The sequence below is a fragment of the Anopheles gambiae genome, chromosome 2 (genome assembly GCF_943734735.2).
Source record: "Anopheles gambiae chromosome 2, idAnoGambNW_F1_1, whole genome shotgun sequence".
NCBI lineage: Eukaryota > Metazoa > Arthropoda > Insecta > Diptera > Culicidae > Anopheles > Anopheles gambiae.
In genome coordinates this window covers 36,920,998-36,947,720 of record NC_064601.1, presented here as the reverse complement: position 1 = coordinate 36,947,720, position 26,723 = coordinate 36,920,998, and the positions used below count along the sequence as shown (strand labels likewise).

The window sequence follows — 26,723 nt, the reverse complement described above, 5'->3', positions numbered from 1 at the left end:
TATAGACTGGTATGACCGCGTTGGTATATTACGCGAAATAGACAAAAAAAATAAAAAATCACGTGTTTAGGCAATTTTATTTTGATGGCTAAGGTTGCTAAGGCTAAGTTTACCCCAGCAGCAAATAGAAAAAGATGGAATGCAATCTAGAGCGAAAGGAGTATTTGAGAGAGTTGATGTGAATAATGCACAACACGGCGATGTGACGAGCATTACATTTTCATAGCCAAATGTAAGCGACTTCAATAAAAAGTGTAATAATAAGTAAAGCGTTCAGAAAATCTTTAAAATTCATAAATAATATAAAGCGTAATGTAAAAACATACAACAGCAGCTCGAAATGTCGAACCAGTCAAAAATGAAAGTGGCGGGTAATGTGCCTTCTGGGAAGGTTGGCACGGAAGGAAATACCGAAAACCGTCCAAACCGGTTGGCAGCTGAACGATCGGCCCTTCGGGGATGTTGAGTGATTATTTTCACCTCCTGCTTTGAAGCAATGGAGCAATGTTCGCTGCACTGTTTCTCCACTGCCGAACTAGAGCAACGCAACTGTTACACAATCGGACGCACACACACCCACACACGCACATAAACACTTCCGGTTCGTTTTTTGGCTGGGAAAGGGGATTTTTGTTCCCTATTTTCGCGTTGGAAGACGGCACAAAATTGTATTTATTTTCACAGTGCTGCTGTATTTGGGCTCGGGTGCGCCTGGACCCTCCAGGCAAGTGTTTAACTTTGTGCTCGTGCGCTTCTTGCTCGCGATTGTGTTTTGGCGCCATTCGTTTTTTTTGCACTCGAACACTCGAACACTTTAGCTGCCCCCGGGGGTGCTTCTCACTCTCGACCAGCTTAATTAGAGTTGAATTGCTTTTTGCTGTAAATAATATTAAACCGGCCCTCGACCAATGGGTGCATCGGTTGCTTTGCTCATAAATAACGGTGGCACAGTGTGAAAGAAAGGGAGAAAACAAAGAGAAATAGTGAAAAGGGGAGGGGGGGAAGAGATAGAGAGAGAGCGCGCGAGAGAGACACTCACACAGGAAGCCGCAATTCACATAGCTCATGGGCACAAAAAAAGAAATAGCGTAACCAATGGCACAACACACTTGGTTTTAAATTTTGCAATTGAAAGTTTTAACGCGCGCGAACAAGAACGAATCGCCTCGGGGCGGAAACTGTTTTTCCGGGTTTCTTTTTTTTACACACGAACACAAGTAAAAGCAACAAAAATGGAGGAGAGCAAAAACGGCCAACTCAAAACAGCGTACCGGAGAGGGGAGTACACTGCGAAGGGCAATTTCGTCGAAAGAAAACTTGTTCAATTTGGAGAAGCAGTAATAGCAACGGCGGGGAAAGGTGAAGGGAAATGGAGAACATTTTGGATGGAAAGCACAAAATAAATCGCTACAGAGAAATGTCGCGCAACTATTGCGTTTGACTGATTGGGAACGGGCTGGCCGGGCGACGCGTGCTGAGTTCCGGCATGCCGTTAATGAATTCGAATTGGTCCAAAGAAAGTTTGGGGCGAAAAATTGGAACCGAGCGGATAAGTTTTCTTTTATGCTTTACGCTCACTGCGGGAACGCCACACGCAAGGGGATACTGTTGAAAGGAATGCAGGCAAAGTTTGTTAATTAGACGCGCTTACGAATGCGGTAGTTTAACAATTATTATTTCTTAGGTGTAAATGTTAAGTTGGTTCCCAAACAACACGATTTTTCTCAGCAAAAGGCGGTTAATGCAAATATGAAGATTAAATCATAGATTGATAACCCAAGGAACCAAATCAACTTTGCTTTCTCGTTCTGTCTACTCTATATAACAGTGTTGGTATAATTGTCAGTTGTATTTTGTCTGTTAGTTTGTTGACAGTTTGTCTGTTTTTTTTGTGTGAGATTTTGTTTTTTCGAGTGCTTTGTCTATCCTTTGTCTTTTTTTACTTGCTCTTTTTTATCTGCTACTTCCTTGATATGTTTATTCTTTTCAATAACTGTGTTTTGTATGAATATTTTACCTCTCTGTTTTTTTCTATGCTTTAGTTTTCTAGTTTGTATGATTATAGTAAAAATTAATAGGGATTAATTTCTTCATCCTGTTACATATTTCCTTTCGGAAAGTGTAATAATATTGATCCTGTTTTAATATTTCAATCAATTTTTTTCAAATATATGTTTTACATGATTTCAAAGTTGATTATTTTATTTTTAAGTTTGTTTGTATTGCAATGTTAAACAATTGTATCGAATCCGGTGTCTTCTTCTATTTGGCGTAACGTCCTACACGGACATGTCGGCCTATACAGACCTTCGAGACTTAATTGATTACCACACAGCCATATAGTCAATCCTTGCTACATGGAGACAATCCATTCTAGGCTTGAACCCATGACAAGCATGTTATTGAGTCGTTCGTGTTGACGACTGTACCATGAGACCGCCCCCTTCGTACAGTCAAATCCAGTGTTTGAAGTCTAAATATTTTGTTATATTTTGTATTTTTTTACATTCATTTCATTTATCTAGAAATTCAAATGATTTCATCTCTAAATTATTATATTGCCTAATCTTAATTATTTCCCTCATAGAGCAACAGTAGTTATCTTAATCAAACAACACCTAAGTTATACCATATCGTAATCAAATGCCCTGTCATTCACCTGTCATAAGAATGACACGTCGTGGCTGTTTTATTTCTTAAAATATCCCAATTCCCTCACCTGCTTTCAATGTTCAAAAATAGTATAAATCATGGTACGGGATTGGATTAAAAGCATAAAAAATCGCCAATATTGTTCACACAACAACCTCTCCCCGCTCTTGGCCGCTCGCACATTGTTGGAATGTTCCATGTCCCTTGAGAACGGGTGAACGATCGATTTGATTCGACCAGCCGCAAATACGACCGAATGACAAAAGATGAGAACAATTGGACGCGTTATGGTGCTTTATTGATCCCCAGACACAAACACACACACACACACACACACACACACACACACACACACACACACACACACACACACACACACACACACACACACACACACACACAGACAGCGACGGTCTGTAATTTTTCGCTCGTCCCTCCCAAGAGGTCCACTCCGTTCTGTCAAGCGGTTTCAATCGTCTGCCATTGATGGTATGTACCTACGAGTATGTATTTGGGGAAAGTGGAAAGTGGGTTTCTTCTCCCTGTCACTGGCAACACCGCAACCCTTCGCTAGCTTTCGGTCATCCATTTTGTGGGGAGAGAAATGTTGGCTTTAAGCTCTCCCCCGGGAGAGTTGGATGATCCTTCGCGGTCCTTCACCATTATTGTGTTATCCCACTTTGTCGGTCGCAAATGCTTGTCGAGGTTGATGCATAAATTGCCTTATCTTATCGTACACCGGGTGTGGGAGATGGTGTGTGTGTGTGTGTATGTGTGGGCGTGCGTGATGTAGCCAGCGTGTGTGCCAGTTTAAAGTGGGTAATGTGCATATGGCGTTTCTTTATGCTTTCAACATTGCAATTCTCCCATGGCGTATTGATGCTTTCGTTCATTGCAATTCACATGACCCGTGTATGGTGGCCGCCGGGATGTCTGCACGTGTGTGTGTGTGTTTATGTACACAAACACACACACACATAGACCGAGGCTCATATATGGTCGTAGGACGAAATTTCGCTCAGGGGATTAATTTGATACGCCCGGCTTGGTTTGGTTTTCTTTCAATCTGGCGTCGTTATTTTTACGAGAGTTTGTTGCAGAAGTTGCCAAAATGGTATCATTTTAACATTTGAAATGTGTCGCTTTTGGCGACAACTGGTCGCTCGAGTTTTTACTGAAGATTCTAACGATTTTCAGACATATAACATAATGTTAAACATGTTTTAAACATCATAAAACAATAAATAAAAACATTGCTCCTTCTTTCATTCTAATTGAAATTGCAATGGTTGAAATGAATTATGAAACAATCCTCTTGTTTTTATGTCATTGGTTTTGTTTCTATCGCCTATCGTGTTTTTAAACTTTTTTGTAATTTTTGTCTAATTTCCTTTAATGTTTCGTTAATGAGACTATACCTATTACACGTATCACCAGACATTCTACCGCTAATTAGGGAACATTTATGGTATTCTGCACATAGTTAGAGAGAGATCGATAAACAGCAATAGAGCAAGAAGACATCTTAAGATCGCTTTAGACCTTGCGTGAAAGTGAATGAAATAGTTTGGTTTTTCCGTTTCATTGAATTCTTATCAGACTATGGCTTATCGTACACCAAAAGAAATGATATACAATTTCCCATCTATATAAGCTGTAAATGTAGTATGTGATATGTTTTATAGTCTAAACAGTTTGATTATTAAATTTCCTGTTTTTTGGTCTGTCATAAGCCATATTCTGATTAATATTTCATGAAATATAGCAGAAAACCCCAAAATTTTACGTTTCTTTTCACTCGAGCTGTAATCCGGGCTTAAATAATGAATAGAAACACGGGAGAGCACAATCTCGAGCGTAAAGGGCATTTGAGAAAATTGTCGAGCGATCAATATCAAGACAAACTTTAATTAAAAAAACGTATAATATAAATAGGGCCACTAAAAACGTGAAATTATGCAAATACGCGTGAAACTGCTACATTAGCCTGGTAGTCCAACAGCCCGATACTGGTACTTTTCCCTTACATACAACATATCACCCAACATGTCTAACCCAACAGAATTTATAAATTAACTTAATTCTTAATTTATTAATCGCATTATCAATTTGGTTAATAACAGTTAGTGTAAATATACTACAGCTTACGGAAAATCAATATAAATAATGTTCATGAAGGAGCAAAAGCATAAACCTTCGCTGCTGCTTGACACTTGTAATTACAGTCGAATTATGAGATGCTAAGCACCCTCTCCCCGCTCTCATCCCTTCCCGGGACAGCACCAAACCAATCGGTGATAAAAGTTAATGCACTGAATAAATCACCGTCTTAAAGACAATCCGACACAGTTTCCACGCTCGGTGTCCGGGCGAGCGCTGGTCGTGTGCAGTTCGCTGCTCCCGAGCGGTCAGGAAATGATGCGCCACAATGCGGAAAATTGAAATACATTGATCGATGGCGAGTGTTTTCGGTACACTGATCCACGCGTCACTTCCAGAAAGGCTCCGGCACTGGAGCGTCGGAAAGACCAAGCACCGAGCAAGCACCGAAATGCCGTAGTGGACATGCAGCAGCAGCAGCATGTGTGAGTGACAAAAACAATCGTTCGGCGAAGGAACGGAACTGGGAAAAATCAATATCACCTTCGCCACATCACGCATCACCAGCGAAGTATGGTCGGCGAAACAATCCATCACAACCGACGACGACGAGGACGACGACGACGACCACTCCCTCGGATGGCACTGTTCCCGGCCTGTTTGTCCCTTCGCTTTTTTCCGATTTCCCCCGGGCGATAGAACTTACCTTCCCCGATGGAATGAGGTTGTCTGCGTTGATGTCATTGCTGTCGATCGTCCGCTGGTACTTGGCGTTGAACGCACTCATCCGGTCAGCCATCCGTTGCTGCTTTTTCAGATCAAGAAGCAGGTTGGCATCTGTGCAAATGGATGCGGGCCATTGGGTGTTGGAAAAGCAGCAACAAGAAGATGAAGAGAAAAAGAGACAGAAAATTTGGGGAGTGAGTGGAAAATGTGAAACGAAAGCGCAAAAAACACACACACACATACACACACACACAGACAAAAGTGTAACGTCCGTTGGAACGCGAGTTCCGTCTGACACGGACAAGGATAAACACGGCGCAGCTGATGGTGTGAGATCCTTCCACTCTTTGTGTATCTTTCTCCGAGTGGGTGCGTGTGTGTATGTGCACTCAATCACTCGCACACACACGCACACTAGCATTAGTGATAGGATAAAGGAATTCGTATGAAATGGCATAGAATGGTATAAAATCGAAACTACACTAGAGAAAGAACGAGCAATGGCGTGCAGCACAACCGACAAAAAAACGAGATTGTTTCTTTTCCTCCATTCGAAACAGGAAGAGAAATTGCTTTTTTTTTGCACCAGGGGTTTTTTTTGCTGTGCATAGTATTCCAAAGGAGGATGGTGTTTTATTTGTTTTGTTTCCAGAATTTCTTTTCCAATTCCAACTGTATCCGCGTCGAATCAGAACTCTTGCTGATGGGATAGTGTAGCGTACTCCGTCGTTGATTTTCACTTTACTTTTGTACTTTTTGTTTTATTCGTTTTCTGCTCGATCATCATCATCATGGTCCCCATCAGCATCGTTCTTCGCATCAGCCACGTCAAAGTTACGTTTCTGCCTTTGTTGTGCCAATTGCGTTACTCTATTTCGATATCTGCCACAAGCTCCGGCAGTGTTTGTGCTGTGCTTTTATTTCCTTCTTTTGATGGGTTAGCATCGAGACCAGGATTTGTACAGGATGATAAGTTGATGGAAATAATTTCTCCCATGAAATGGTTGCCAACGCTCTATGCGTTACAAAGAATGGATTTTTTTTGTAGAACGATAAGCAAATAGTTTGCAGTAAAAGTTGCTGCACAGCGCTGTGTGTACAATTGTGTACAAGCGATGCTGTGAAGCTTCCATCAACTCTCTCACTCTCTCTGACACAAACACTTTTCAATCCCTGTTCACGGTACGGCACAGAGCATACTGTATCGTACAGTGAGTGTGTAAATAATTAGATTAAAGAGCTCTTGCTTGCCATTGCTCGGTCGTTTCTCCGAGACTCGGATGCGGACCCGTTATGCGGCGGGTCAGCACACTGGTACGTAGCGCGCTGGGATTCCGGCTACATCAATCAGCTCATCAAAAAGGAATTTGTGCAATCGGTCGGAATTTATGGGCAATTAGAGAGAACAGAAAAACGCTTCACCTTATCCATACGCACGTACCCATTGCCCACACGGACGCAATGTACGGTTGACCGTTGCCATGCAATCGTAGCCACCCAAGTAGCCTCCCAAGGATACAAAAAGGATTTTGCCCTCAGCTCTTTGGGGGGTGGTTATCGATGGCACCAGAGTAGCCGCCCATATATGTGTACGTGTGTGTGTGTGGGATATGTTGAAGCAGGAAAGTTTGATGATACAACAAAAGTGAGTACTATTAGTTGAGACATGTGTGTTACATCAATTAGTGGTGCTTTCTGCTAACTTGGATAGAAGAAGTAGTATTTGAACTTTGCTAATTTAGATCCATTTTGCTTGCCTTTTTGCGGGTCGTTGTGTATTGACCGAGGGATTTAAACTATTGCTAGTTAGACTCAATCAATGATCAAGTGAGGGGCGATAAAGTACAGATAAGTGGGTAGATTAAAAACTCTTTTCGATCTGCATGAAAATTAATACGGAGTGTGGTGTCTTTAAGAGAATGCAAAAGCATTATTAAATTAGTTTTTTTCAAAAAGGTAAGAGTAAATTTATCAGTAGTGGTGAAAATTGTAAAGGATATTTGTGGTATTGTGTTTCTAAAGTGGCAATAGAGGCTGCAAATATAGGATGAAAAGCTGATAAAAGCACAATTCCAGACGGCACATAGCGATTATCCTATTTTTACGTATCTCAGTACTTTGAAAATTATACATAATATCGGTATACCTTGAGACATCATTAAAAATGTAGCAAATGCATTACAGACTGTCGACCGTATTTTAGAAAGGGTTTTATCTCCCTTTCCTATGCAAAGTTCGCCCTCCCATTCCGAAATAGAGGCAAAGCGAGGCGGGGAAAGGAAACATCGAGCTGCCCGACGAGCGTAAAAGAAAAAAAAGGGCTAAATAAATCGTTGCCATGGTGCTATTATCGCTCTATGGGTACATACCACACCCCACGCAGCAACCATGATTAATAGCACCGAGTCCATCATCAATGTGACCTCCCGTCCGTCTGTATGATGAAAGGGAGCCACACCCAGCACCAGGCAGCCACCCGACAAATGGATAGCAATCAGCCTTAAAACTACACGTTTGCGTGGTTGGTGGGGGCCAGGCATAACAACTTGCCGAACGAAAAGGCACAGTCAGCGAATGCTTCCAAATGGAATGTCCCGGGCCGGAAATTAAAAAATGTTTCCCACTTGTATTCACGGCAAGGAAAGCGAAAGGTAGACAAAAAAAGAACAAGTGTGTTTCCCTTTGCCGCTGTCTATTCCTCTCTCTCTCTCTCTCTCTCTCTCTCTCTCTCTCTCTCTCTCTCTCTTGCTTTCTCTATGTTTTGTTCTTTCGGTGTGTACAATCTGGCAGCAATAGAGGGTTAAATGCAAAGCGATCATCCAGACACAGAAGCTGGTCGAGCGAGCGTCGCACCACTGCCGTCTGAAAAAGCGAGCTTGCTCATTCCGCGACAGTCCATTGTTCCGAACAGCAACAGCAACACCATTAACAACGGACGCTAAGAGCAGAAGAAGGGCGAGGGAGTTTTAAAAAAAGAAGCAATTCACAACACCGGCACCGTCTTCATCATATTCATGGTCTGTGGCGTGGAGCATCCCGGCACAACGATGCGGAAGCAGGGAAACAAACAACTGTGCGGTGATGTATGGTCAAGTAGCGTACGCCATGGGCAGCACGCTGTGTGTTTCTGCTGGGTGCGCTGTGACTTCAAGTGGTGGCTGCAGATAATGGACGCCAAACAGTAACTAAAAGTAAAGCAGCAACGAAAGAAGGAAGTCCACACACACAAACAACAGTCACAACATGGCCGCTTTCGGGTGGTGCGAAAAGCGGAATCGGAGCGTCCCGTCTCTTAGAAAACCGGGTTGCCAGTTCAGTGGAGTTTTTTTTCACGGGCAAATAATGCTGACAAACATCGGAACTGGGCCTGAATGCAGCTCGCTTCCCTACACTTCCGTCAGATTGGGTGAGCAATTCACGTTGAATGTAATCGGTATTGACGGGTAGTAGGTGGTAGGACACACGAATAGCAAAACAGCTCTTCCAAACGAAGGCCCGTACTACAGACACGCTGTGTGGCACAATGTTCCACAGCTCAGCTCACGAAGGGAAACAAGAGCGAGAGAGAAAAAAGCAAGTAAACATAATTTAAATTGCTTTTTTTTTTTGGCACTACCTTTACATGCCATTTCCACCCGGTGCGTTTGCCACGGTTCTGCGGTGACAGAGGAAAGTGTCGGTGGGCGTTCTCGGTTCGCTTAGCGTTGGCACTGAAGGAGAGAGATACTGTACCGTTGTCTTTGTACCATTGTGGTTCTTAGAACGTGTACTGCGCCGAACCGACAGCAAACCAACCCTGGCAGCAGCAGCAAACCGTACCAGTATAGAGATATATATTTTCTGGTTTTCCTCTGGTTTTTCTTTCCCCTTTCCCCAACGTCTCTTGCTAACGGGAATGGGAAGGTTAGTTGACAAGTATTTGTCTTTAGCTCGTGTATTTTTTCCCCCGCAGGCGCTTCCAGGAGGCTTTTTGGAATTTATGAATTTTGCTAGCATGTTCGTGACATAAATTCTGCGCACCGTGGCGCAGAAACGCGTGGTCACTAACGCGAGGGTAGGGAACAGAGTTCGTGAGCATGGTGTGGAACGGTGTTGCAAGAAAAAAGCACCCCAGACCGGACATACGATTATTGCAATAATTTATGAAAACGGTGCTTATTGTTGTGGAGGATGTGGCGCAAGCCGTGAACGTGATTGAAAATTCCCAGCCAGGGAGGGGGGGATGTTGTAAAAAAGGTTAGATTTGTACACTTGCAGTAGATAAATTGCATTGAGGGGTTTGTAATAAAACAAAGAAAATTTTCCTATGCCGGCACCATTTTGGACTGCGAGAACAGTATCATTCAAAAACTGTAAAATCATAGTTTTTTTAAATGATTTGTAGCTAAATTATTATAACAATTTTAAGATTTTCTATCCAGTTGTGCCAATGCATCATAACTATGTAGTAATAGCGGAATAAACATGGGTAAAAAACATGTATTTAAAGATGTTTTTCTGTCAAATTTAAATGAAATTGAAATGTGTAGGTTTAGTTGAGCAGAAGAAAGTAATTATTTGTGCGTGTTGTTACAAACACTTGCACTGGAACAGTACGCACGTTCTGGATCATATCATCTCTTGTGCTGTGTTTTCTTTCGTCCTCGTCCACGAAAAATGGTCCCCCACCGTGAGGCGGGAGGCTTCTCATTGCGGCCCACATTTCCTGGAACAATTTTCTTCTACGCCGTACGCGGTACGAACCTGCCAACATCTCAGAATAGCGCTACAGGCATTCGCGCACAGTCCGTAGGTATCTTTTTCGTGGCAATTTACGATGGAAAACACCGACCGTTTAATGGTGCCAGTGGTACCGAAATTTACCACACACGTGTGTGTGTGTGTGTGTATGTGGTTGTTTGTGTGTTTGCCACTGCATTGTTCGTTGACGATAGGATAGGAAAGCGGGCTACGATCGCTCGAAGGCAAAAGAACAGCAACGGCGGAATGGTAGGAAGAGAAAACAGAAACAAAAAGCATCCACACACACACACACGCCACACTGCACAGTTTATTAACGGTTGACATGAAATTAAAAATGAAAACAAACTCGTGGCCCGTTAATCGAAGTTAATTAAAAGTAAGCAAACATAATTGGTTTAAGGGTGGCTCTGGAACGGTACGGGACGGTTGCGTAGAAGCTACTCCATAGCATGTACCATCACGTTGGTATGCAAGTTCGCAACACACGTGGTGGTGAAACATGTTGCTATGTTGCACGTGCGCTAGCTCAGAGAGAGTGGTTTATGCGTTAAAAGGTGTACAATTGGAATGGGAAATATTTCTTGTTTAACGTGCCAAAGGAAAACAGTAGTTGAATAAATTCCCTTTCAAACATGCGCTATGATGATTGTTTGTAAAGTAAAAGTAAGTATGGAAAGTATCATTTTCAAAGTGTTCAAAACATAAAGGAAATAAAGTATAAATAGTGTTTTTGGTTATCTCACAAAGGTTGATAGTAAAAAGTAACATTCAGCAAATCGTGTTTAATGTTCTACTTAGAGTAGCACGAAACAAAAACTTATACTAACAGATGACTCAATCTCGGTATTGTTAAGGCCATTTTTACCACAATCACACACACACACACACATTGGGAACTGTACTGGAGTGAATGAGCCCACGGACGAGCTCATAATGATGAACGAAGTATCCCTCCGCCTTCGCAAGAAACCACAGCAGGTTGATGAAAGGATCAGAATAATGGAAAAGCTAACCTCTCCTTCACCTACGGGAAATAATTATCACATCTCACAAAACAGACTGCCATTTTGTGAGAACCCACCCCCACCCTCCCCTCCTCTGCCCATCGCTTACCTTTGCACGGACAGAAGCCCATACAGTTGACCTTCACCTCGGTCGTGTGGATACAGTTGTGGTACTCCAGCCGGCACAGCGACGAGTAGGTCCAGTTGTCGCTGCCGCACAGATAGGTGGGCTTCACCACCGGGCACGGTTTGCAGTCCTCCTCCTTCTCGCTGTCGTAGAACACGTCGTCATCCTGCGACGAGCTCTCGTCGTCCTCGCGCTCCTCGTGCTCCAGGCCGCTGCTGGTGCCATCGTTCGCGTTGCTTCCGGTGCTGCTATCGCCGCTCGCCGCCATCAGCGTCATGCTGCCAGTGTCGGCCGCACCGGCCACACCGCTTCCGACCGCACCGCCCAGCCCGGTGGCTGAGGCAGCAGCGGCAGCTGCAGCTGCCGCTTCCGCTTCCGCTTTGCGCTTCGCTTCCTCCTCGTCGAAGTATTTACTCTTGGTGATTATTTCCTCCCTTGTAGAGTGTTGATATTGGCGAGCAGCATCCGAACGAACGAGTGCGGGAAGGAGAGGGAAATAAAAGCAATAAGCAGGAAGGTGAGTCGGTTGTCATTGGCAGCGGTCAGGATGGATGGGAGTCGAACCGCCCAGCGTACTACCGCCCTTCCAGGTGATTGATTATGATGGCCGGGCCGGGGTGCAAGCACGGCACACGCGGGGCTTTGTTTCTTTGCGAATCAAAACGAACGAAACCAGTTGATTGGAAGATAATGATACGGATGATTCTACCTTCCAGAGCATGCATTAGCTGTACTATAGCTTCGCGTTGGGGTGTACGGAATCATGCGAAAGCTTTGACCTATCAAGGAAGAATTATCTAAAGCGCATAACACTAATAGGAAAAGTGAGTGTAAATCAAGCATATCAAAACTTGGTTCCATCAACTGGCTGGAGTCGCTTGGTGTCGAGGAGAAGTAACATGAATGATGATGGTGGGGATTACATGATAATCGGAATCATGAAAGACAAAACAGTTGGTTCAACATAGAATCATCCTGTGGAGCTTTTGGCTTTTTATAAATGATCAAATATGCCTGAAATAATAACTGTTTCACCTAAACAACTCTCAGTAAAAAATGTGCTAGTATAGTTAGTTAATACTAAAACGATGTATAAAATTGCAATGTAGGCTTGTAAAAAACGAATTATTTTTTAAAATATAATAAAGGATGAAAATAGAAGCAATTGGTCTATAAAATGTCGCCAGAAGGATTTTATTATTGTTTGCAACAACAGTTATGAGTTGATTAAGCGATTGATTAATAAAGTAATTACTTCAAAAATCGTATAATCTAGTAATAAAAATAATTACACTATTGAAAATGGATTTTTAAAATTGTGAAAGTAGCTTATATTGTAATACAGTTGTGAATTATAAAAATGTATTAAACACGTGCTCAACACACAATAGTACATGTTCTCCAATAGTTTTATAACACAACAATACATGCACACACAAATGTCGCAAAACGTAAATGCACATGCAAAGAAACTACACAGAATAGATATTTAGAGGGTTGCACCTGTTTGCAAGTGAATTGTAGCTGCTGATGAATCTGTAAGAACAAAAGAAAAAAGAATATTTTGATAGAGAAAGTGGAAACACACGCATACATAGGAGCACAGTTTTGTGTGTGTGTTCAGAGGGGACAAAGAACGAGAAGAGGGTGAGAAGAGGTCTTACAATTTAATTGAGGATACTTAGACTATCATGTATCCATGATTTGTTTTAAAATGCAAATCTCAATCTCAATGCAGACGAGTTAACAATTTCCCAGTCCGTAATTTTACGTACAATTTCATTTCAAATATTTTAAATCTTAGCAGCTCTCGTGTATGATACTCATATTGCCGTCTGAGTAATGGTACAAAACGAACACATAAGTAAAAAATTAACAACGCTTCAAAAGCTTTTTTTTTGCTCATCGTCTCCATTTACGCTTTCACTTTGAAACAAAAAAAAAAACACACACACACAACTTTGAAACACTCTTCAAACCAACAGAAACTCAATCAGTGTCCGGTTTGCTGTGTCGCTCATTTGCATTTGCGCGTTCCGAAGATTCGCTTTCTTTCATCTTCACCAGAGTTAACTACTAGTGCAGCTAAGGTGACAGTGACTCACCGAGGGAGGGAGCGTGCCAAATTATGCAAACCGAACACCGCCAAACAGCCGTCCTGCTGTGTGTACCGCCGTTAAGATTAGTCCCTGTGAAGCTGTAATCAGGTTTCAGTTGTTTGTTGTTTTCAAAGTCGCCTTTTGGAATTGAAAATTGAATTTATGGCTTCGTGGTTGGTGTCGCTGACACGGCCCTTACCAATCTGTGGAATGGTATCGCGCAGCATAAATAAAGCAGGACATGGCAGGTGTAGGTGCGCTGACGCTAGTACCATATATAATAATTCCCATTTAACTTTGTCCAACTGGGCGAGGTTGTGTATGGGCTACAGCTGCAGATGTTCGTTAATTGTTTCTGTCTTTCTTTTTTTTGAAATTTTGTGTATTGGTTGAAAAGCTAAACTGTTTCGAGGTTTACCTGGGTGAAACAGCATACAAAAACTAACCTAGAACTTACACAACAAAGTTTGCTTTGGTCGCCGTAGTATGAAAGTAATTTGTGCTCTTGTCATTTTGACTCATGAAGTTGTAATAGTTTGCAGAATTATTTTGGAACAAAAAAAAAAAACACCCATCCATATACATACACATTTCAAACAGATTGTACAAAGCTACGCCCGAGCGCATGGTTACATAGTTTGTTGTCACTTAATTGAAAAACGAATTGCTTAGTCTCAGAAAAAAAATGAGCAATTCACAGCAGGACCCAAGCACAGCAGAGTGCTGTCAAAGTTAGCAAGAACAAGTAATAGCAACAACACACAATAAGCGACATGGAAACACATTACATTGTACCAGTAAAGCTTTTTCCAGGTGAGAGTGCTTGGAAAAGCTTTTTTGTTGTTGTCGTTGTTTTGTTTTCTATTTACAAATGGTGCACAAATGTTAGAAAACAAGAAGAATGGAGAACAAAAATGCGTAATAGATTTTTTTTGTCGTTGCCATTTGCCTGAATTTTGTTCAGCTCCATCCATAAATTTACGCAAACACATGGGCAGAGCTTCGGTGTGGAAAAATTCAAACGGATTTGGTTTAAGGTTAAGAGAGTTCGTTGTATGCGATTGTGAATGTAAAATGGAAAACATTGCAATCGTAGTATGTACGACATAGCACAGCGGAAACAGAAAACCGCAACGCAAAATCACCAGGTGGCAGCTTGCGCGCTTTAAAAATGTTAGGGAACAATGCGAAGAGCCGGTGAGCTACGATAGGAAGTGTGGGAAAGGAAGCGTTTTTTTGCTGTTGCTTGTAGCAAATAAGGCCTCACAATCATGCCCAGGACACGCTGGTACGGTAGGAAAAAAATGGAAGGCTTTTCACGACCTGCGACAGCAGCACAGAAGAGAGAGTTTCTTTTGCAACGGCGTGGTTGGGGGAGGTTATACTTTTCACTCATTCTTAGTAGTTAGGGAAAGGTGGAAGAGGGCTAAAGTATAACTGAAACTGAACATGTCGAGTGAAAGTAAACGCACAACGAACGTACAATGTACACACAACAATAACAATAGCAAACCCACAGCAAACTGAAGTCTTTGGGAAGGCAGGTTGGTAGGAGGCTGACAGGGCGCACAATGTGCAGAAGGAGGGTCCGGGCCAAACACACACAAAGGGCCAAAACCCAAACTCAAGGTTGCGTGCACCGACAAAACGCGCAAGTACTTACTTGTTCTTGTGGAGTTCCTTCTTCGAAACGCAGACAGCCGTGTACGCGTCCTCCAGCAGGCAGAGCTCTTTCTTCTTGCAGTTGAGCGGTTTGCAGAGATCACCTGTGTGGGAAGAGGGAGCAGAGAATGGAGAGTCGAATGAGAAATATCCGCCATTTTATGAACTGGTGTGTCGCACGCCCAGAGGTGTCGATTCGTATTTCCCGGCGGGAGGCTTTCCCCGTGCAGATGGTGGAGGCCCACTGAACCTGGGCTTCGCACTGGGCACAAGATAGACAAGAGCACCCGTACCGACCGGGGGTTGTGTGTCTCTGTGACGAACCTACCCTTGGCCCTTGGACGCTTCTGTACCATATCATTAGCCGCAACGACTTTACGCCGGGTCGGGTCGAATGAAAACGTTCCAGCAGTACGGTCGTACATTGATGTGAGATGAAATATTCATGCTGCTTACGAAGCGTAGAGCAGGTTGACAAGCTGAACCCGGTGACAGTGCTGTGCGCTTGCAGAAGCGCAGTAAAGGCAGATCATTCGTTGCCGGGGTGATGTACGGTTTTGCAAAGTGGAAGGTATATTTTATGCTTCTCTTCCTCTTTTAATGGGGAAAAATAAAATGCCATTCTGTGCTATTCATTACCGTACGGCACTGCTGCTTCCAGCGTAGTAGGGGCAGAGCAAATGGAAGGTTGGACTGGGAAAATTAAACACACACACTCACACACAGAGCGTATAAGCGAACTACCCTTTGATGCAACGAATTGCTTGGTGGTACGCCTGGTGCATCATGCTGTCAGAGATAAATAGAAGAATCAGAATAGTGTACAACTATTTAACCCGTAGAATTCAGCTTCACTCGTGCTGCTACAGCATGGTTCCTCGAACTGCTGTTTTCACTTGCAGATATCTTGCAACAGAGCTCGAGTAGTTATGGCATAGTTAATCATGAACAGGGCTGTTGATTTACTTATTAGAAACGTGAGCGGTAGTGTAAGCGTTTATCCCCACAATCATACAGCTTGCATGTTTGTACATATTAGTGCTTTGCAGATATCAGGAGCTATGAGCAATCAACATGCTTTCTCATTTCACCCAACGGGACATCAAACCTGACGGAATAGATTGTGGTGCAGTTACACTAAGCCTTATTAATACGAAGTACATACTTAGCTTGGTTTGTGCATTATGAGGTCAGGAGTATTGTTTTATAATATCCATCATTAAATGCAAACAATATGATAGCACGCGCAGTGTAGTCGTTATGTTGACGAATTAAAGAACCTGCCTGGAATGTGATTACAATCGCGAATGGTTTGTTTGCATCTGTCTCTCTAAGATGTAGTCTCTTCAAGTTGAAATGTTTCTTTACGATGAACACTTTGACGGTCCCGTCATATTCCATACATACATACATCTTCAAGATGAATGTCTCCCTGTAGCCCGGGTTTATGAACATGTGGCGGAAACATTTTGGGATTTTTCAATGTATTTCAAAAACTGTAAAATGTTGAATTACAAACAAAAACTGTAAAATTGAAAATTCACCTTTAAGAGATTTCACTGTATTTGTTTTTGTTTCATGACTTCATTTCAATAGCATGAGTAACTATAAAAAAAATCCTTGAGCTCATTGGAAATGGAAGTAAAAGACTTGTTCGTTCGGATTTCTTACTTTCCGCTGTGCAACCTGTGTCAAAGAAACAGATGATATTAGGTTCTACTTTTTGTTGTGCTTTTCCATTCACTCCCGCTGAAACCATTCACACCGTACGCTGCCATTTGCTCGATGAACCGTTGCTGCAAGGTTATGTTTCGTTCACACTACAACAAACCCAAAACCAAAAGCGACATACTAAGCCCGTGTCCCGGAGCACACCTACTCTATCGCATTGTTATTTCTGTTCTGTGCCATTTGAGCCATTCTGGGCTAGTTTTAATTTGCTCCCCCAGATGTCCCCGTCCTTGCACGGCACACATTCAAGGTCAGACACACTGGGCACCGGCGCACCGTTCGCACCGTTCGCGACACCGTTTGTGGTTCACAGAAATGGGGGCCATCATGATTGTGTCAGTTTCTACCGGCTTCACCCGATGAAATTGACGACCGACACCGAACACCCTAACTAACGGTTCTGCACTGCCACTGCCTGGTGGTGGCTTAGTTTAAAGGTGCGATTGGGTGCCAGTGCTGGCAGTGCATTTGGGACGACGCGGCTGGTGGTATTATGTAAATTTATTCATAATAACCGCGAACATGCAGATGAGTTTGGGATGCCTCGGTGACCGTCTGGGAGGGAATGGATTCCAGCGTGGGAAAGCGCTCCCTGGCGCAAGTTGCCTCGGTGCTTTTCTTTCTGCTGTCCACCGTTAGGCGGGGGGTTTTGACGAATGAAAATTGATACGAAGAGGTGGCACGAGCATTTCAATTTGAGTTAAGCCAGTGCCATAGGATCGAGCTTGGCGAAAACATCTAAAGATGGAAGAACAATGAACACATGGGACACAGGGCAAAACAATGACATCACTGACGGTTGCTGAGCTTGTCCCTGCACAGTGACAGGGTTATTGGAAAACGTGGATGCTATTGCTAATGCTGATTTGATAAGTTGTCGCAAAAAAAACCTTCGGATTGGTTGTTATGCTTGGGAACGGTCGTTGGCTTGTAGTTGCTAAGCAAAGCTCAAATAGAAATAAATAAAAAAAACTGATTTGTTTTTAACCCAAAACTAAACTTGCGATATGATGTTAACGTCAACATCTTTAAATTGAACGCACCCGCTTTTAACCGATCACTCGAGTCACGTTTAACTTTCGTTCACTCCCGAAAGGAAACTCAACTCGCTGACAAACTTTCGCAGCTGGCAAAACGAGGGGTCGGTGATGAGTTGTTCCAGCAATGTGAAGCTACAGTAAAGCATTTCTTTTAAAGTAGAGCAAGCAAGTTTGTATGAGCATGGCGCGAACGGGGGCAATTGCAATGGTGCAAGGGCGCGTGACAGAGTTGCAGCGAGCGACGAGCTAAACGAGAACGGAAGAGAAAAGTTGAAAATGATCTCGTAAATTTCACCCAATACTTCCGAATAATGTTCATGGCAACGGGGACGAAAAACCACGCAGCGCATTGGCAACAGATGCAGTAACACTGCACGAGGGATGCAGAACCGTTCCGCGCACTGTTATCCGCATCCATCCGGAAAGAATTATGCAGAAACTTTTGCTGCCTTAACTCGCTGACTTGACACGGCGTGGCGGAACGGAGGCATGAAATATGGAGTGCCGAAAGTGCCTTAATTCATGCGCCCCACAACGCAACGCATCGCAACAGGGTGCATCGATAGAATGTAACCCAGTTAGGGCTGCTCTAATGTTCACTCTGGGTATCGAGTACGCTTATACGCGGGGTTCTGTGCCTCTGGGTGGTGTTTATTCCGGAACACGATCAACTCGCCGGTTTGCTACGGTTATGTTTGTCCGCACGATAATCAATATCCACCGAGCAGGCCGGCAGCTTGATCGTCTATCATTGGGACACCGTGTGAGTAACGAACGGCGACTAGTCAGTTGGAACGTTTTCCAAGAAACTCTACCGTCCATAGCAGTGTCTGTGAAACATCTTGCTCCGCTGGGTCACAGGTATTAATATCCTCTAGATAGCGATACCAGAGACAGCAAGGACACGCTCTGTCTACATGCCATTCCGGGGGTGTGTTGCTTCATCGAGCGCCGAGCACAGTAAGCGTTTTGCGTCATTGCACATTCGTACCGAAGATGCAATAACGTTACATAATAACCATATTTATCTCGCAAATTTATAACCTCCGCCGACAAAACGAACCGGCAAGGTGGTGACCGACCGAGAGGGAAGATGTGCTAACAAGAACTTAGTAGTTGATGCAGGCAGGACGTACAGTCGTATGCGACCGAATGCGACGGTTGGCAACAGGCGGCATCTTTGCATACTACTCCCTCCTGCTTGGAGCAACGAATGGGCACTAACCTGACTGACTGTGTGGGTGTTGCTATCGTATGCTCGAGTTCAGTTTAAAATCATTGTGTTGGAGTCTATTTTTAACATCTTTTAGAATTGGATAACTCAGCTGGATGTACTACGTTTTCGAAAGGGATAGTCTTAATGTCTATGCACACTTACAGGGGGTTGGGTAAAAGCTAAATAATACGATGTTAATCAAAACATCCTACAAACAAACACAGTATAGGTTAATCTGGCTTGTACAGCACATTAATCAGTCGGTTTCGCGGCTACATGAGCATCGAACGATAAATTTAATGCTACCATTTGAGCTGCAAGCGTTAAATGGGACCCACAGGACAATAGTGGTTTGGGAAGATATTAATTCCCTCTCTAACAAAACGACCGCTCCAAAATGCAACGACGCTCATCAGTGTATTGTAAAATTGCCCCGTTCGCCTCCATTCCAAGTTATCATGTTTTAACCCTGATGTAAGTTTCATTGGAGTCGTTTAAGGGGATTGGGTCAATGATAAAAACAAAAACAGCATCGTGATTCTGTGTGTCGCGTAGCCGTACACCCTATTCCATTAGAATCCTGATACTGCGCTCAACTCGGGCGGGCGTTCTGGAGTAAACCCATTCCAGCGAGTTTCCAGTACACTCTGGTGGATAATTTGGCGCAACTTTGTTGCCCGGCAAGCGCTCCGTCAGCAGCTCTGCGTATGGTTCTGCTTGTTGAGTTTTGATTTTACGACACTCCTGTGATGTGCACCGGAAAGGATGTACATATGCATGTGTGTTCAAGTTTTACACCGTCGCAGACACATACACAGAGAGGTTCAGTTGAACATGGTTATGCACGGGGCCAAATGCATCGCTTGCTCTTGCTTGTTCCCTGTAGAGAGGGCGTGAGGTTCGCTCGAAATAGCATGCAGTACATATTGTTCCATGTTCTTAGCAACAATCACACTGTACAATGCAGTGAAGTGTCTAAGTTATGCTGAAGTTTGCCCTGCAGGAAAACCGGGGAACCGTGGCATCCACATTGCATTACTTCCAGTAAGCTGCAGTGGGCCAAGAGTGAGTAACTGAGGCCAGGGACAGGAATGCTTTTAGCTGTTTTGTGTGTGCTTTTTTGTTACGTTTTGTGCAGCCCGTTTACAAATCACACACTGCTTGTCTTGTGTTGTCTAATGCGTGTGTATGTATGTCATGGACAGGATAAAGGATAAAAAGGCACGATTTAAACAGCGCAAATATCAGGAAGGAAAAGTTTTCAAAGCCCTTACTTGCAGCAAATGACAGCGCCACTCGTTTGACATTAACTTTAAAGAGTTCTCGCAGACGCATTTCAGCAACCTTATAAGATCAGTTGAGTTGGCATCAGGGTACAAGCAATATTTAATACATTACTCTGGCTCGTATCTGGCTAAAACATCATAAAGAACGATATCAATAATTATGATGTGTGGATGCTAATTACGGATCAATAATTAAAACTATAGAATATCACTGAGCAAATTTGAAATAAACCAATAATTACTCACTGTAATTATAATCGAGTAATTCCTTTTAATGAAGGGGGAATTGTCAGATTAAAAACCGCAGATATCAAGCGGCAAGTAGAGTAATGCTATAATTATTCATTTCGTGGGTAGGTTGTGATTATTCTAACCAACATTCGCTTTGCTCATTTTTGGTATGGGTTTTTTGAACCAAAATTAGATCAATTTAATATCTTTTATGGTTAATTCTTGGAAAAATGACACAATTCTACGCTTTTTACAGACCGACCCATTGTCCGTTTGTTTTTTGCTTAAAACCACATTGAAGCCGATTTTAACAACCATTCTAAAAGGATCAAAGCATAATTACTTTGCTGAAGCATTAGTGCTATAATTAACACAGCTTAACTTCTTTCCCTCGCCGATACCCCTCCAGTCTGGAGAACTTTCGAAACACGGTTACAATAGCGATCGATTCATAAGCGGATTAAAATGGTGCACGAAGTTCTAGAAAACCGTGAGCAGAAATATGCTTTCATAAAATGTTGGTTTCATTCCACTTTAAGCTTTCATCGCTAATATAGTTTATTTATGTTTAATTTTGTTTTAATCATTAAACAAATTCATCGAATCTTTGAAAAATGTCATGAAGATTCTCGAATACTCGTAACACTTACTTGAAGGGTCGTGAATCCACTTTTTCTTTTCCGGAATCATCTGCTGTTGATCTTGCTTCATCTGCATGGAGAGTCCAGAGTCCAGCGGCTGTTGTTGACTGCTCTTATCGTCCTGCAAAGATGAGACCAACACAAACGGCATTAATTGAAGCGTTCTTACGTTATCGCTCAAACTGTAGCACTTTATTGTGACGTTGATTAAAGTGTTTTATTTGAGTAATTTTATCATTTCACTGAAAAATTTAAGAACTATACCTGTAATTTAGAAGGCAGAAAAAGCAATCGAAAAACAGACTCAACAAATGGCATAAAATTAGTCTTTGAACGATAGAACGGAAAACAAACGATTCGTTAATTCAACATTCCATCCCCACCGAAATGTGAAAGTATTCACACAACTAACTTTCATGACAGACCCGCGACTCCAACGCAGTGATAGGTTGCAAAAAATAGAAAGATTCCAACTGAACCGGTCTCGGTCAGAAATGTTCATTTTACAGCTCGCAACGGGCCTTTTGGGAGAAGAGAGAGAGAAAAAAATTATCGCAACGTACATTCCGTGGCATTTGACCGGCGTCGGAAGTGGGACTGGTTTGCCGCCTTTTTCCCGTACTTGACCATTGACTTAATCATTTTTTCCGCTTTCCCAAGAACATTCTGTGAGCGGTTTTTTTTATTTCACTCACAAAACTTCAACCATGCAAACGAAGTTCAGTAAAACGCGGGCAAAGTAGATGAAAGGCAACGAATCAGGAAATTGTGAATTTTTCCGAATGAAATGCTCAGCATAAGATCCTGTGTGCCACTCTTGGGTTGCCTTTGTGAGCAGCACTTGTACCAATTTCACATTCTTTGTGGGTGAATTTGTTTTTTTTTTGCTGCCAAAGCGCTTGGCTTCATCTTGTGAAACGTCAATTGTACATTAAATGGTTTATTTCACTTCCGCGGAATGTGTATGTAGTAAGAAGCTTAGGGAAAATTGACAAAAAAACACACACAAATGCAGAACTGTAACTGCAAATGAAGCTTAATAAGAGCTGCGAAGTACAATTTATTTTAAATGGAAGAAAACCGGTGAAAAGGATCCATGTTTTTTTCAAGATCAATAGAAGTTACCGGCACTGAGAATTGAATTATACTGAAAGAATGCCAACGGAAAGCTTTTTTTGTGCATTGATGTACCAACTAAGCCATAAACAATCGGTTATCAAACATCGAACTTCAAACATCAGAGATATCCAAGATGTGACGACTTCAAATAAACACTTCATACATTGAAAAATAATTTATGAACGTTACGTTTCGGTAAAAATAATTCAATACCAGGCAGGAAAGCGCTCGCTCATGGTCGTAAAGTGCAGATAAAACCGAAGTGCTAATGATGTAAATAATTACACGTCAATAGTCATTATGTGCGGCCGGGTAATTTGTCAAAGCTCGCCTCGATCGAGCTCGCACAGAGCTCGTACACAGCACCATCATCATAGTATGATCGTACGAATTTCAAGCACCCCCCCCCCCCCCTTGTCGTGGTAATTCTCACGGATGGGAAATTAAAAATTAATATCCAATTGATTTATGCTCGGGCTAAATAATAACGCCCATTAATAGCAAGCTGCCGGGTGAGGAGCCGTTTTTCAACCCCAAACGCCGGTAACAGCTGGGGCAAGGGTACGCTTATTGAAATTATACGAATATAGTGAAATGGATATTAATCATAATTGCTATTGAGTTGCGCGATCCCCCAAGGGTAGATGGCAGTATAAAATCTACCGAATAAGTGTGACCGGAAATCGATAAAACAAAAGAAAAAAGACAATTCAATTTACTGACTGGAAGGTGTGTGGTGCAAAGTTGACCTTTTACTAGCTAAAGATCACATAAGAACCTCTTGTGCTAGGCAGTATTGCAAAATCAAACAGATATGAAAATAATAAGTTTAATTCAAGACGGGTGGTGGCAGTGGGTAAACCATGAGGACAAAATCATGGACCTGTGGACAGCTGGTGTATGGTGTGAACGTTGCGCCATACTGTGGAATCATCAGCGTAGCATAATTGGATCATTAAACGGTAAAATATTATCGGGAAAGGTTTTATGATAGCAAAGGGAAGACATTGATTACATTATTATAAGAAAGACGGACAGAAAATTAAAACAAAGACTAAGGTTTTATGATGTGTTGCTGCTCTGTTGTTTGCTCTGTCAAACCTTGTTGTTTTGATGCCATGATGTTGAGCTTCCTGCTTATGAAATTCACTTCTAAAAACCAAATATGTTAACTTTTCACAATCAAATTCGGATTGAAACTCAAGCAATCAAACACCAGTGGCATTTGTTGTTGAAATTGAAGCATCATGGTGACTGCAACACACATTTACATCTCACCATCATCTATAGCTGGTCCTGGTAACTTTGGCGGCATGCGACGATAATTTACGAGCGTTTCCCAATTTCCCTTTTGACCCACGAAAATCATAAATCATTGCCGAACGGTACACAACTAATGCTTTTTTCTTCGCAAACGAATCGACCGGAGAACGAATAAGCACCAAAAAAGGTACGGTATCGAAACAACCATCAAACCATGATTAGAAAAAAAAGGTACAGACAGAGAATGTTTGATTAAGCAGCAGATATTTGTACCCCGTAAACTAAAACTAATTGCTACCTCGATTACTGGGCTTGCCTTCTTGGTAGAAATATTCCACGAATTATTTAAAGATGCACAATTTATTAAACCATTAGTGGAGAAATATTTCGCTGCTTGCGTGAGGATAGAATGGAGGGTTGCTTTGGACAAATGGAATATTTGTCTCGAAATTCCAACGTTAGCCTCGTGGCCACACGCTGCCCAGCTAGAAGCAGTTGATCATTTGGACCGCTAAAAGCTTCTGTTACACCGTTGGCGAGCGGTATGAAGATAAATGATTAAACGCTCTGCGCAGTACGTCAGAAGCAGTCAGTGTTAAACCGGTCGATGAAAGCAGCACGACATAGCGTGTAACAGCCAAGGACGGCTTGGGAAGAGATTAAATAAATTGAGCTCGGAGCAAGCTGGCCGCCCAGCCAAATTGCAAAGGATGTTGTATTACGTGTTGATTTCGTTTTGTTTTGTTTTTTTTTTTCGTTTGCCGTCCGCTCTTCTCTCCAGTGGGTGGAGATTATCCAGTGACATTATTTTCCTTCCATTTAAAATGTTATCAAGGATTACAAAAGCCGAAAAGTGGCTCAGAGTGGTCAGAGCTAGCTTTTGATGTCCGAGAATTATGCTCGCACCGGCAAAAGCAATTATTTGCAAAATCTGGCGGAATTTGGCTACAATAAAGGAATACCTTTGGCTTGCAAGGTGGGAAAGGGATTGCCATTTTTCATTTCAGTATTTATTGTTTGTGTGGTTGTCTATGTTAGTAGAGCATGGAAGGTGACCTTTAATAAAAGCTCTTGTCTTAAATAAGACCTTTTAGGAATTTCACTATTCCTGAAAGGAATTTACTTCCTCTGCACCAGAAATCAAGTCAAAACGGTGAACCTCCACTAGTACTACACATCAGCTAAATGGGGCATGCTAATGGTGTGGCAGCATTATTATTGTCTCATGGGGTAGGCTCTCGCTAATTCCTTCCATCAGCCAATTGGTTCCAAGTCTGTTGTCATCGTCAGGCCCACTGTTGACACAGGATGCGGCGGCACACGAGGGAAGCGGCGCGTGTTGTGTACCGAAAGCTGCGGCCGTTGGTGTGTTACAAGCGCAAACCCATTAACAAATGGTGTTACGAACAGGCACACCGGCACAGAAGCTTTATCACCATCATTCGAGAACGGTCGAGGGGGGGGGGGGCGGTGTCCGCAACACACTGGAGCAGGAAAAGCTGCCACAAATGGTAACTTCATTAGGGACGCACGGGTTCTTAGCTGGTGTGGTGTTATGTTTGTCTTCAATTATATCGAGCACGGTGGTTTCGTGGGCAACACAGGGCTGCAACACTCTCTACCTAACACACACACACACACACACGAACACACGGATAGCGTCTAATCCAATTGCAATATGGACCAAGGGAGCGCCCGCGGGGTGTTGGACCGGGGCTTGATCATTTAATGCAATTAAAGTAAATTTCCTTCGCCCTGTACGCCATGTACGCCATCATACGCCATCGAAAGATACATATTTACCGTGCCCACCTATGGATGCATTCGTGTGTCTGTGTGCAGTGGGTAAGGTTCATTCCATGTTTAGCTTAAACGATATCTTCGGTAGAACGGGTAAGTAACTGGTGTTGCTTGTCCCAGCACCAGTTTCTGCAAGCATATATGATGTAGTTAAATGAAGTAACGAACCAATTTATGGTTCTTCTGTTAAAAGTTTGGCCTAAAAAGCCATATATCTAGCCTTGATACTATTTTTAAAAAAGTGTTGGATTTTTTGTTGGATTTTGTTAAACTGACACTGTTTGAAATGGAACATGAACAACTAATCGTGCACAGCTAGAACACTCTTAAACGATGCAGCGAACACCGGTGACAATGCTCACAATCAGCATCTCGCAGTATTGAAGAATCTACTGAAACGAACAGTCCACCTATCACCATGACGGGCTCTTCAGCCCACGCTCGTCGTGTTTTGTTTTTGTACCACATTGCTGCTTTCAAGCGTGTGGAAAGCGTTGGTGGAAGCCACGGCGTATGACATTCCACTCCATGGTAACACTGGTGACTTGCAACGGTCGGCATGCAGTTGGTACCAAATGGTAGAACAAGAACAAAAAAAAAACGATATATCTATATCCTTTGTCCACACACACACCGTTCAAAAGTTTGCGCTGCTTCGGATGCTGTTACCTAGCCTTTCATGCAGGTAGTGGATCAATTACAAGCAGTAAAAAAAGGTAGAAGCAGATGTCACGCGGTACAAAATTGTTTTTCATTTAAAACGTTTTTTTTTGTCTGGTCGCGTACATAGCGTTAGAAAATCGGTTAAAAAAAGGAAAAAGGACTGTAAAAACACACACACGCTGAGAGAGCTTCATCATATAACAACGACAGCAGGGCAATTGAAACAGGTTAGTCAGGTGTGCTCTGTCCGACAAGAAATAGCAACAAAAACCAAACGAACACTCTGCAAGGTATCAGTGTCAGATGCAGTGCGGAAGAGTGTAAGTAAATAGCATCCACTTAACGTCCACTCGATTGGTCGTGTAGTGATTTAGTGAAGTGAGATACATGCGCTTGTAAAAAATAAAATCTGCACAGCGTGTTACTCCGTAGCGGGAATTAGAACAGGTAATCGCTTTCATCACTTGATGGCCGATTTAGTCCGACGAAATAGAGATGAAAAAAACCTTGTTGTTTAACGTGAAAACTTGATACTTATTGCGATGCCGCTCGTATTTAAGCCTCATGCCACTCGTAGTTAAATGCAACAGAAACATTCAAAATATCTCTTCACGGACGGC

General features: G+C 42.6%; 1 protein-coding gene across 7 annotated transcripts in view; it reads right to left on the bottom strand.

Moving 5' to 3' along the window:
* The window catches only part of LOC1272775 (proteoglycan Cow), an 83,400-nt gene that overhangs the window by 11,216 nt on the left and 45,461 nt on the right, over nt 1–26,723 (bottom strand). For 6 of the 7 annotated variants that reach the window (XM_061644291.1, XM_061644292.1, XM_061644293.1 and 3 more), the window contains exons 3-7: nt 21,268–21,379; nt 15,115–15,217; nt 12,856–12,888; nt 11,335–11,786; nt 5,459–5,589 (exon numbers count right to left, since the gene is read on the bottom strand). In XM_061644291.1, the coding sequence (XP_061500275.1) occupies nt 5,459–5,589; nt 11,335–11,786; nt 12,856–12,888; nt 15,115–15,217; nt 21,268–21,379 (831 nt within the window). The remainder of the gene's footprint in view (nt 1–5,458; nt 5,590–11,334; nt 11,787–12,855; nt 12,889–15,114; nt 15,218–21,267; nt 21,380–26,723) is intronic. The other variant, XM_061644297.1, reaches the window with a different exon arrangement.